This window comes from Gobio gobio (genome assembly GCF_949357685.1).
Source record: "Gobio gobio genome assembly, chromosome: 8".
Taxonomy (NCBI): Eukaryota; Metazoa; Chordata; class Actinopteri; order Cypriniformes; family Gobionidae; genus Gobio; species Gobio gobio.
This window is the reverse complement of record NC_137114.1, coordinates 13480083-13493196: the sequence shown is the minus strand read 5'-3', so window position 1 is coordinate 13493196 and position 13114 is coordinate 13480083. Positions and strand designations below refer to the sequence as shown.

General features: G+C 37.5%; 1 protein-coding gene across 2 annotated transcripts in view; it reads right to left on the bottom strand.

Moving 5' to 3' along the window:
• urb1 (URB1 ribosome biogenesis homolog) overlaps positions 1-13114 on the bottom strand; it is a 52668-nt gene that overhangs the window by 21790 nt on the left and 17764 nt on the right. For both annotated transcript variants that reach the window (XM_079824642.1, XM_079824643.1), the window contains exons 19-23: positions 12163-12362; positions 9170-9382; positions 8055-8240; positions 5651-5916; positions 3232-3514 (exon numbers count right to left, since the gene is read on the bottom strand). In XM_079824642.1, the coding sequence (XP_079680768.1) occupies positions 3232-3514; positions 5651-5916; positions 8055-8240; positions 9170-9382; positions 12163-12362 (1148 nt within the window). The remainder of the gene's footprint in view (positions 1-3231; positions 3515-5650; positions 5917-8054; positions 8241-9169; positions 9383-12162; positions 12363-13114) is intronic.

The following is a 13114-nucleotide window of genomic DNA, read 5'->3' as shown; positions in this document are numbered from 1 at the left end:
CGTTTTTTGAATGAAACGCCTACGTTTCTATATCCAATCAGGTCACAGGGAGGAAAAAACAAACCACGCCCTCTGTTCTGCTCATTTAGTATTCCGTTTCTCTCGGAAATACGTCAAATCACTGAAATAAAGTCGGTTGCAACTTCCGGTTCACTGGGACTTTAATGTTATGAAGTGATGAGAATACGCAAAAAAAACTAAAATAACGTCTTTATTCAACAAGCTCTTCTCTTCAACATCCTTCTCCTATGCTATACATGTAGTAAAAACACGCGCATGCGTCGTGGTGATCACGTGAACAGCATCGGCCAATGGTGAGCCGGTGTTCTGACATAGAACCGGGAAGCGCAGCACTGTTACTACATCAACAGCGTAGGAGACTGACACAGACAAGAACACCTTGATGAATAAAGTTGTTGTTTTTGTTAGCTTTTTTGCGCACCAAAAGTATTCTCATCGTTTCATAACATTAAAGGGTTACTTCACTGATTAGCATTAAACGTGGTGTCAGTAGAAACCCGGTAGAAATAGTGTATTCGAAAGATCATGCTTCCCTCCCTCGTGTCCCCCTTAGACGAGAGATTTATGTATTTTTTTTGTCTGGAAAAAAAACGTCTGATGACGCAAAATGACGATTTTTGCGTCATCTGAGGTTTTTTTCCAGACAAAAAAAAACTTTTTTTCTCTAGCCTCTTTTTTGGCCAGAGGCTAGAGACTACAACCAGTAGTAGGAGCTAGTTCCGCATGTTTTCAACCGCCCATAGGGGTGGGATCTCACTCACAGAATGCAAATGCGCACGGCCACTCGGGCATTCATAACGGAGCGATGCGGAGCAAAGCAAGCATTTTTTTAATTCCTATGAAAGTTAAGCTTCAATAGGCATGAACTGAAAACGCGCCAGACTGGACACGCACCGTGAATGACTGTGAGGTTGTGAATTAATGACAATGCGACCGTGAATGAATGCCGGTAAGCTGTGCTCATTTTAGTTTCGGTTTAGAATTAACGCCAATTCTGTCGCAGGTTGCTTGAATAGTGGGTTCATTAGCCAATTATTCTTAATGTGAAAATGGTACAATGACAAACTGACTTAAATAGGCGCATTTTGCTTGACCATCTGATCTGTCACTCACTCTCTGATGAATGAAATCTGACTCCTGCTGTTTGTGCTGCGACACTCGTTCGGCTCGTGCTGTATTGAGCAGACACGTTCAGTTTTTAATTGTAGTGTCTATTCTCTAACTGAACTAAATGATTTTATTATTATGAAAATCAAAATGACGGTGGGGGCGGTGCCACGGTGGGCAAGTGATGTAACCAGTAGCCGTGGCTTGGGAGTGGCCTTGTAGGGCAGCGAAGCAAGTGCATTCTGGGAGTTGTTGTCTTTCATCCACATGAGACAAAAATACATTTTCTGGCTTTTCTCAGTCTAGAAGGCACCAACTTCTAAAATAATTTCACATTAACCCTTTAAGCAAAATCAAAGAATGAACTGGTGTGAACTGGTTGAAACGAAGTTCGTTCGGAGTTTGTTTCGGGAGTTTGAAATGGTTTGTCAAGCTGCTAAACACTTTCAAACGACCATTGGTCCGTGGCTATGATGTAATAGGTAGGTGTGGCTCTGAGGCCCCGCCTTCTTTGACGTGGAAATCTTCTTTAAAGTTAGTTTCTTTTGTTCAGTCCCTCGAGGTCAGACGTGAGTAAAAAAAAAAAACACCGGAGAGCCACTTTATTGTAGAAATTAAAGTTTTAATTCCAACTGAAAGTAACTTTTTATGTTTTAATATTGTAAAACTGCATGCTTCAAAGATATCTATTGTTTTAAGTGCTATATAAATAAACGTGACATGACTGGAGTGCTGAATCGCAGAGCTGCTGCAAACATCTCCACATCGCTATGATCAGACCAGGGGCGGTTCTAGGATTTTCATTTTAGGGGGGCTTAGCCCCCAGTGAGGGTATTTTAGGGTCCAAATTGCGCTATTAACTAGTAGCTTATTAACATGCATATCCATAGGATGGCTGTTTTAGTAATACTAATAAAGTAATACTTATAAAGCTCCCCCGAGAAAATGTTTATTTCTCTGATCTACATATGTGCATTTTAAGATGTTCTGAAGGCCAAAAAATTAGATAACAGTAGCTTGAAAACCATATCACTGGGCAGTAGATTATTTGTCTTTCTTATCTCCACATCTCTCTTTTTTTCTCTGTTTTTATCTTGCCCAGTCTCTTCCCCTCCTAACGCTGAGCTTTAACTATAGTTTTTCCATTTTCGTCAGTGAAGAAAATAAATATGGTTTACATATTGACATACTGACATTTATATGTTTTATGAATACTTTTCTTAGACGCGTTAATTTACTGTTTATTAAAGTTTTATGTTTATTAAATTAATTCACAAAATAAACATTAATTACTAATCTTATGCCCAATACACGCTGAAATAGCTGAGCTTCTTTTTATTTACTGAAGGCTACACATAGAATAATATTAATTTACAATATGTACACATTCATTATTAATCTTATGCCTAATCGGAAGAAAACGGCTTTGTTAATATTTTTTGTTTGTTAATTACATTATGAATCACATTGGCCTATTTTCAATTCAAAATGGCGAAATTAGACAAAAGTCTATTCATTTGCCTGAATATTTTTGTCTTTGTTTAACATTTCTGACTTAAAGAAGCAGCTGTTTTGGCTTACATTTCTCTCACTTGACGTCGAGTCTCGCTGCTAAAATGAGCGTTTAGCAGATTCTGTGTGAACATAAAGCCCGCCTACTCTAATTTGATTGGTTTTCGTGAATATTTTGACATTGACGTCCGGTGACAGACCAATGAGGCTCAGATGAACGCACACACCTCTGCTTCTGACGTGCGCTCTGCCCGGCACGCAGACTAAAAGACGGGACGAAGCCGAAGCCTCCCGCCAGTTTCATATGCTTTAAAGGTTAATCACACATTTTTTAGGGGGGCTGGGGCTGCAGCCCCCCTAAAAAGGGTCTAGAACCGCCCCTGGATCAGACACTATATTCACAGCTGTCGTTTTTGTTGCGTTTATTTTGTTATTGAGAGAAAAGCGTGCAGCACATGTTCCCAACAGCATGGATGCCGTCTTTTTACCGCTAAGTGGAGGACGAAAAAGAACTTCACCGGGATTATATCTAACCCTATAGCTAACCCGAAGCCCTAACCCTTAAGTGTGATGTTTCGCTGTTATTTGTACCTGTAGCAGGAAGTCCTCGAGCTGCACACACTGGCAGGATGTGAGGAGAGCAGCCAGACCTCGCAGGTGGGCCTGAGAGAGAGCAATGCAGCTGCTGTGGTCTTCAGAGAGCAGCTTCAGCACTGCTACGCCGTACACGCTCAGCTGGTTCTCAGGGGCCACGAGACTCTTCTGAGGGAGCAGCAGCAGAGTGGACACAACCTCATTCAAGCTGGACGGCTCCATGTAGTCATGTAGAGACAGGAGCGCTCCCACAGAGAGGGATTGCTTTTTGGGGCAGCTCCTGAAGAGTAAAAGGGATTAAGTGATGCAACAAACAAAAAACTACTACTGGCAATTTTCTTCACAAAAAGAAAACCTTGTGTATTCATGGAATACCCAGATTACTACAAATGCCAAAATGGCCAACACACTGCACATCACATCCCACAATGCAATACACTCAACTCGACATTTCATTTCTAGTGTCATGAATGAATTAGAAGTAAATTGCTTTGACAGACCATTACACACCTTTTTTTTCCCGTAATTTGAATGCAAGCACTAAACAAACCACATTTATTTCAGAGATAATGACTGGATTGAAGTGAGGTTTATTTGTTGCACAATGTGTACTGTTTTACATACTTTTTTTTTTTATTAAGTATGCAGTATAAAGTATATAGTAAGATGTATTGCATTTTGAAAACCTGTGATTTAAAACAAAGTCGAATTTAAAGGGATAGTTCACCCAAAAATGAATGACATTTCAAACCCATGAGACTTTCGTTCATCTTCGAAACGAGATCTCCTTTGAAAGTCCACACAACTAAAACTATGACCGTTCAAAAGATCCATAAAGCAGAGCCTCAGTGTTTTTAAAATCAGATTTAAGACCTGCACAAATAAAATGGACACCGTATGTCAATACAGAACAAACCCACATAAACAGGTTTATCATTGCTTGCTTTTTTAATTATTAAAAGTATTAACACAATGTACCAACAATAGATCATCACTAATCACTTAACATTTCGACTTTCAAAAATGCAGAGCTTGCTTTTATTTAACTCAATGAAACATGCTTGTGTGACACAAAACAAACATTTGTGTTTTGAAGATGAACGAAGGTCTTGTTAGTTTGGAACAACATGAAGGTGAGTAATTGATGAACTAACCCTTTAATATCCAAGTATTATTATTTGTATTGTAAAACAGTGTGTAAACTTAACCCACAATATCTTCCTCAAACTAGCAGAAAGCATTGCATGTTGTGACTAGGGTTGGGTATCGTTTGGGTTTTTTTCGATTCCGGTGCCAAACCGATACTTTTAAAACAGTACCGGTGCCTAAACGGTGCCTGAACCGATACTTTTTAAAAAAAGGCCACAAAACGAGGTGGATGACATTAAATGGCTTTTTATTTATTTATTTTTTATTTAAATTGAACCATTTATTAAAAGTTTAATGTATACATAAATGTATGAATATAAATAAATACAAAACACAATTTACTTATTTACAAATTATTATTGACTTATTTACAAATTCACAGTAAAACCTAAGCCACCTAACCCAACTACAACAAGCCTAATATAACTCTAAATAACAGTTACAGCAGTCGTCTGTATTCTTGCTCTGCTACAAACCAGCTTCGAGCTTCAGCTTTATTTTTATATTCTCTGGCTAAATATTTTAGAACGCATCACCTTAATGTTTCCATGGCGACGCGTCATGTTTCTCACATGACCCACAGCAGCCGCAATAGCGCTGACAGCTCGGCTGTATCTGGTTTATTTCGTTTTTTCTTTTTACTCAAAATATTCACAAACTTCTTAACTGTGTCACGAACTATCTGATGTTCAAATGTGTGAGTGAATGTGTGTTAGTTGATCTATAAAGCGCAATGGGCGGCGCCATGTTAGTTTGCGCCTCAGAATCGGATCTGTCGGATTTACAACACTTGAGTTCATTCTCGTCTCACGAAATACATGAAAGTAAGTGACCAGTGAACTGGAAGAAGAATAGAGTAAACTTTATAGTTACTATATAATGTGCATGTATCTGATGTGAATAAAACACGTAACGTTAGTCAAATTATAACCGTCTGAAAGGATTGTCATTTGAAAGGATTGTCATTGCCGCTTCCATAGACATCAGTGTGTGTTTTTTGGCTAGTAGCCTACTTATGAGCATTTAAATGAAACCTGAAATAAACATGATGTGGTTGAAAACACTGAATAGTTGTCATGAGTTGTGATGTGACCAGCGCTGAGCGTCTGTCTCTGGCTCGGTGCCAGTCAAAGCGTGAAAACGCGTTTGAATTTTGGCACCGAAATGAGGAACCGAAATCTGCGTTCTGATTCGATTCGGTTCATACCGGTTATATAAGTACCGGTGCCCGGTACCTAACCCTAGTTGTGACTGGTGTGAGACATACTTGCTTCTCTTGTCCTGGAGCTCTTTGAGCACGGCGCTCTGCACGGCTGTCAGGTATGTGCTCGCGAGCTCTAGGGCGTCCAGCTCTCTGAGCGCGGCGGCGCTGGACTCCAGCAGGGTGAGAGTGCTCTCGGTCAGACGGCCGCACAGCTGCTTTAGCCTCACTGGATTCAGGCTGTGAGGAGGGAACGAGCTCAACTCCAGAGCCAGAAACCATTGCTCCACTGCTGGGTGTTTAAACACTGATCTCAGGACAGCCAGTATGATCTGGAGAGCAGAGGAAAAAGAGAGGAGGAACAATGTAAGGTTTCTGGACTCTGTTGTGCTTTTTCTGATAAAAAAAATAAATAAAAAAAAACTTTGACTGCCATCTGTCCCTCAAATGTTCTATTGTTGTGTCATAATAATTTAGGTTGTGCTTGTTCTAATAACAAGCAAATACACAAAAATAAATGATTGTGAATTACAGAGATACAAGTTTGCTGTACTTGTTTGTAGGGCTGCACCATTATATTGTGCTAAAATTGTGTGATTATATATTAATATGGCTTTAAAATCATAACAACAAATTATCTACAGTATCTGTCTGTCTGTCTATCTATTAGGGATACAACAATACAGTTTGTCCACGGTTCAATATATACCTCGGTTTTTAACCACGGTTTTCGGTTCGGTTCTGATGGCTTGTCACATCAGTTTTTTTGCTATTCTATTCTTAAGCGACGGGGACAGCAAGAGGTTAAGGAGGAAAAAGACTTTTTTATTGCAATACTCTTTCTTTATTTTACTTAAAAGAATTGAAAAACCTTATTTAAACTTAGAACTTTACTTAAAAAAAAAACCTTGTTCAAATTCCTAGTGTATTGTATAATATAAAGATTTACACTGGCAGCTCAGCGCATTTAAGTATGAAATTGAATGAATAAATGTAAAAATAAAACACTACATAAACTTCGCTATAAAATATACATTGATTCTTATTAAAGCTACGGTATTAAAGCTTTTCAGTCAAGAGCAGTGAGTGATTTTCTTTCTTTTGTTGTTGTATTAACATTAAAGGGATAGTTCACTCAAAAATGAAAATTCTGTCATCGAGAAATGAATACAGGTTTGGAACAATATTAGAGTGAGTAAATAATGACATGAATCTAGAGGTGAACTGTCCCTTTAAGGACAGCGTGTTCACTATAGGCTGCGCTGCTGTCAATTTAAGACCTGCGTGCATCTAATATACAGACACACGCCGATTTTACTTTAACTTTAGACATAACCAACTGTGCTTATGTTATCTTTGTGTGTATTGGACAGTATTAGCGCAGTTAGACTACTTAGTCCAGTAATCACGTGTTTGACAGGCGTTTAGTGCGCGCGCTCAGAAAAGCGCATGTTAAAACGGTGCATAAGCCACGCCATTGAGCCGGCAAGGCTTAAAACGCATGCAAATAATGAACTTTCGTGATTGTGAATAACTCTAGTGTTCCGTGAGTATAACTCTACCACCAAAGTGTGATGTGAATGTATGTTGCGTTGTTCAGAATTGGGATGGAGGCAAATTATAGAATTTGTAGAAAAATCATTATTTAAATGCAAAACCGATTCACGCAATTCACAAGCACGTATTGAACCGTGAATTGAACCGTACCGAACGGTTCAATATTATATTGAGAATTGTGGCATCCCTACTATCTATCTATCTATCTATCTATCTATCTATCTATCTATCTATCTATCTATCTATCTATCTATCTATCTATCTATCTATCTATCTATCTATCTATCTATCTATCCATCTATCCATCCATCCATCCATCCATCCATCCATCCATCCATCCATCCATCCATCCATCCATCATAGCAACACTTATATTTAAATTACTTGTATACAATAATTTAACAATATTATCTCTACAAACAAACAAAACTAAAATATAAAATAAATAAATTATAATAAACAAAACTACATAAAATATTTCATGATAATAACAAAATAATTATTATTATTAATTATTATTACTACTACTACTACTAACTAAAAAATATTTTTTTATTTTACATATTTGAAATATTAGAGTATTTAAGTAAAATAATTTCAAAAAAAATCAATTTACAATTCTTAATTCTTAAAACCTCAGAGAGCATCTCTTCGACCACAAGTAAATGAACACAGTGCCACGCTTCACTCTGAAACACGCAGCGCATATACTATTTATTCAATTAAAATCACAGCCTTAGCAATTCGATAACCATACTAAGCAATATGCGATTATAGTCTTATATGAATGAATCGTGCAGCGCTAATCCCATCCCATTCTTATTTCTACGAGTGATCCTTCTCCCCCCTAATAATGTTTCTGAAATAATCCAGGATGTTTCTTTAGAACCAATCACATTACGATCAAAGCTACCTTTTCCTTATCAATGTTCTGAGCAGGTACGTGGTTTGTGTCAAAAAAGAGGTCTCCCTCGTCCTGCTGTTCTGCAGGTTCAGGTTGAGTGGGCTGTAGTGTTTCTGAGCTCAGCAGTTTGAGGATGAGAGAGTTCAGCACGGCCATCAGGCGGCCCAACACCTCTGCTGCCGTCTCCTTGGGGAGCTGCAGGCAAATACAGAGACAATCATTCAGGACACGAATTCACAAACACTTCCTTTCCTCAGCCAAACGCCTTAGAGCCACTGAGATTTTAAATTACTATTTCAATATTTTAACAATGCATTCACAGGTTTATGTTATCTTATGTTGGTTAATGGTCAAATGACAATACGGGTTTTCAAATATTTTGATTGATTGATTTAAAAATTACTTCAGTTTCCACAAAAATATTAAGCAGAAAAACTCTTTTCAATACTTAAGAACTATTGTTAATACTTGAGCACCAATAATAACTGTATATAGTACTGGTACAATTTTCTTATTATTATTATTAAATCAATAATAATAATAATTCAGCTTTGATCACAGAAATAAATTACATTTTACAATACATTCAAATAGAAGTTATTTTAAATGTAATTATTTATTTTATTTATTTAATGCAATAATATTTAACAATATTAAAGTTTTGATGAACATGAGAGATGTTTTTCAAAAACATTAAAACAATATTTTGACTGGTAGTGTATTTTCATGGATAAATTGCTTTTTTACTAGCTCAAATGAAACATACTTATGAAAATTATTCATTTAAATGTTAGAATAGTTTTCTGAAACTTTAAAGGGATAGTTCACTCAAAAATAAAAAATAATTTAATCACCTTGAAGTGTTTCTTATGGGCAACATAAAATATTTTAAGAAATATCTCAGTTTTTTTGGACGTCAATGCTCAGCAAAATGGTTTGGTTACAAACATCTTTAAAATATCTTTTTACATTCCGCAGATAAAAGTACGTCGAGGTTTAGAACAACATGAAGGCGAGTAAATAATGTCAGATTATCCCTTTAATTCCTTGAATTGGACACTATATGCACAGCTTTTAGTTTGCATGGAGAAACCATTCAAATATATTTTTGAAAGGCTCAATACCGAATTGAAATTGACGATGAAGTGTCTGAGGTAGAAAAGCACTTGATTGACAGCAACTGGGAATTGGGACACATCCAGAGTGGTCAGAGCTTCCTGTGCAGCCTCCTTAAAAGAGCCCCGTAGGAAAGCATTTGCCCCTTCACTATAGGACGCCTTCAGCAGAGCGGTGAAGCCAACGCAAGATCCGTCCGCACTGAAGTCTTCAGGCATCAACTGTAAGAAAGATTGAAAAAGTCAAACAGGTACTTCAAGAAAATGATCCAAGCTTTGAAACTTTAGACAGTCATTTATATATACTGTAAGTATAGATAGTACAGACAGACAGACAGACAGACAGACAGACAGACAGACAGACAGACAGACAGACAGACAGACAGACAGACAGACAGATAGACAGATAGACAGATAGACAGATAGATAGATAGATAGATAGATAGATAGATAGATAGATAGATAGATAGATAGATAGATAGATAGATAGATAGATAGATAGATATAGACATAAGTATAGACAGACAGACAGACAGATGTATAGACAGATGTATAGATAAACAGAGAGAAGTATAGACGGACAGACAGTAGTATAGATAAACAAACAGATATACATAAGTATAGACAGACAGACAGACAGACAGACAGAAGTATAGATAAACAAACAGATATACATAAGTATAGACAGACAGAAGTATAGATAAACAGACAGAAGTATAGACGGACAAACAGACAGACAGACAGACAGACAGACCAGAAGTATAGACAGACAGACAGAAGTATAGATAAACAGACAGATAGACATAAGTATAGACAGACAGAAGTATAGATAAACAGGCAGATAGACAGAAGTATAGACAGACAGACAGTAGTATAGATAGACAGGCAGATAGACAGAAGTATAGACAGACAGACAGTAGTATAGATAGACAGGCAGATAGACAGAAGTATAGACAGACAGACAGTAGTATAGATAGACAGACAGATAGACAGAAGTATAGACAGACAGAAGTATAGATAAACAGACAGATAGACATAAGTATAGACAGACAGACAGAAGTATAGATAGACAGACAGATAGACATAAGTATAGACAGACAGACAGAAGTATAGATAAACAGACAGAAGTATAGATGGACAGACAGAAGTATAGATAAACAGACAGACAGATCAGAAGTATAGACAGACAGACAGAAGTATAGATAAACAGACAAATAGACATAAGTATAGACAGACAGAAGTATAGACAAACAGACAGAAGTATAGACAGATAGACAGATCAGAAGTATAGACAGACAGAAGTATAGATAAACAGACAGATAGACAGAAGTATAGATAGATAGACAGAAGTATAGATAGACAGACAGACAGACAGAGAACTATAGATAAACAGATAGAAGTATAGACAGATAGACAGACAGATAGACATAAGTATAGACAGACAGAAGTATAGACGGACAGACAGTAGTATAATAAATAGACAGACAGATCAGAAGTATAGATAGACAGACAGAAGTATAGATAAACAGATAGACAGACAGAAGTATAGATAAACAGACGGATAGACATAAGTATAGACAGACAGACAGAGGTATAGATAAACAGACAGAAGTATAGACGGACAGACAGACAGAAGTATAGATAAACAGACAGATAGACATAAGTATAGACAGACAGACAGAAGTATAGATAAACAGACAGAAGTATAGATGGACAGACAGAAGTATAGATAAACAGACAGACAGATCAGAAGTATAGACAGACAGACAGAAGTATAGATAAACAGACAAATAGACATAAGTATAGACAGACAGAAGTATAGACAAACAGACAGAAGTATAGACAGACAGACAGAAGTATCGATAAACAGACAAATAGACATAAGTATAGACAGACAGAAGTATAGACAAACAGACAGAAGTATAGACAGATAGACAGACAGACAGATCAGAAGTATAGACAGACAGAAGTATAGATAAACAGACAGATAGACAGAAGTATAGATAGACAGACAGATCAGAAGTATAGACAGACAGAAGTATAGATAAACAGACAGATAGACAGAAGTATAGATAGACAGACAGACAGAAGTATAGATAGACAGACAGATCAGAAGTATAGACAGACAGAAGTATAGATAAACAGACAGATAGACAGAAGTATAGATAGACAGACAGACAGAAGTATAGATAGACAGACAGATCAGAAGTATAGACAGACAGAAGTATAGATAAACAGACAGATAGACAGAAGTATAGATAGACAGACAGACAGAGAACTATAGATAAACAGACAGATAGACAGAAGTATAGATAGACAGACAGACAGAGAACTATAGATAAACAGATAGAAGTATAGACAGATAGACAGACATATAGACATAAGTATAGACAGACAGAAGTATAGATAGACAGACAGACAGAAGTATAGACGGACAGACAGTAGTATAATAAATAGACAGACAGATCAGAAGTATAGATAAACAGATAGACAGACAGAAGTATAGATAAACAGATAGACAGACAGAAGTATAGATAAACAGATAGACAGACAGAAGTATAGATAGACAGACAGACAGAGAACTATAGATAAACAGATAGAAGTATAGACAGATAGACAGACATATAGACATAAGTATAGACAGACAGAAGTATAGATAGACAGACAGACAGAAGTATAGACGGACAGACAGTAGTATAATAAATAGACAGACAGATCAGAAGTATAGATAAACAGATAGACAGACAGAAGTATAGATAAACAGATAGACAGACAGAAGTATAGATAAACAGATAGACAGACAGATAGATAGATGGATAGATGGATAGATGGATAGATAGATTGTCCGCAATCTGTGTGCCAAATTTCATTTCTCTTTTCCTATATATGCTTTTATAAGCTTCCATACAATCCAGAAGTAGCAGCAACAGAAGGCGAACCATTACAATGCACTTGTGGTGCTCGGCCCCTAATGAGCTGTGCTGAAGGTGTGAAGAACTGACCAGTGTCTTCTGTGTGTGTTTGGGCAGCCATTGTGAGTAGTAGTGGTAGAAGGTGAAGACAGAGGCGTGAGGAGGGGATGAAGCATCTGATGTGTTGAGCTCTTCATCATAGTGCTGGAGGGTCAGACACAGAGCCAGCGGGTCCCTCTGACCGTGCAGGACATCACACAGGACTGCTGCCATGTACTCATACACCACACCTGTACAGCAGACAGAGCTGGTCAGAGCATAACCAACATAAACCTGTGCCTGAGAACGTCCCCCGACACAATTTATATTACGTGGCATTAAAGGGTTAGTTCACCCAAAAATGAAAATTCTGTCATTAATTACTTACCCTCATGTCGTTCGACACCCGTCAGACCTCCGTTCATCTTCAGAACACAAATGAAGATATTTTAGTTGAAATCTGATGGCTCTGAAAGTCCTCCATTGGCACAATGGCACGGTTCACTCTCAAGACCCTTAAAAGGCACTAAAGACGTCGTTACAAAGTCCATCTCACTACAGTGGTTCTACAATAACTTTATGAAGCGACGAGAATAGTTTTTGTGCGCAAAAAAACCCTAAATAACGACTTATACAGTGATGACGATTTCAAAACACAGCCTCATGAATTTTCGAAGCATTATGAATCAGTGAGTAGAATCAGCGGTTTGAATCGCCAAATTTCAGCAGTTTGGCGGTTTGACACGCGATCCGAATCATGAATCGACTCACTGATTCATAACGCTTCGAAAATTCATGAGGCCGTGTTTTGAAATCGTCATCACTATATAAGTCGTTATTTAGGGTTTTTTTGCGCACAAAAACTATTCTCGTCGCTTCATAAAGTTATTGTAGAGCCACTGTAGTGAGATGGACTTTGTAACGACGTCTTTAGTGCCTTTTAAGGGTCTTGAGAGTGAACCGTGCATTGTGCCAATGGAGGCCTTTCAGAGGCATCAGATTT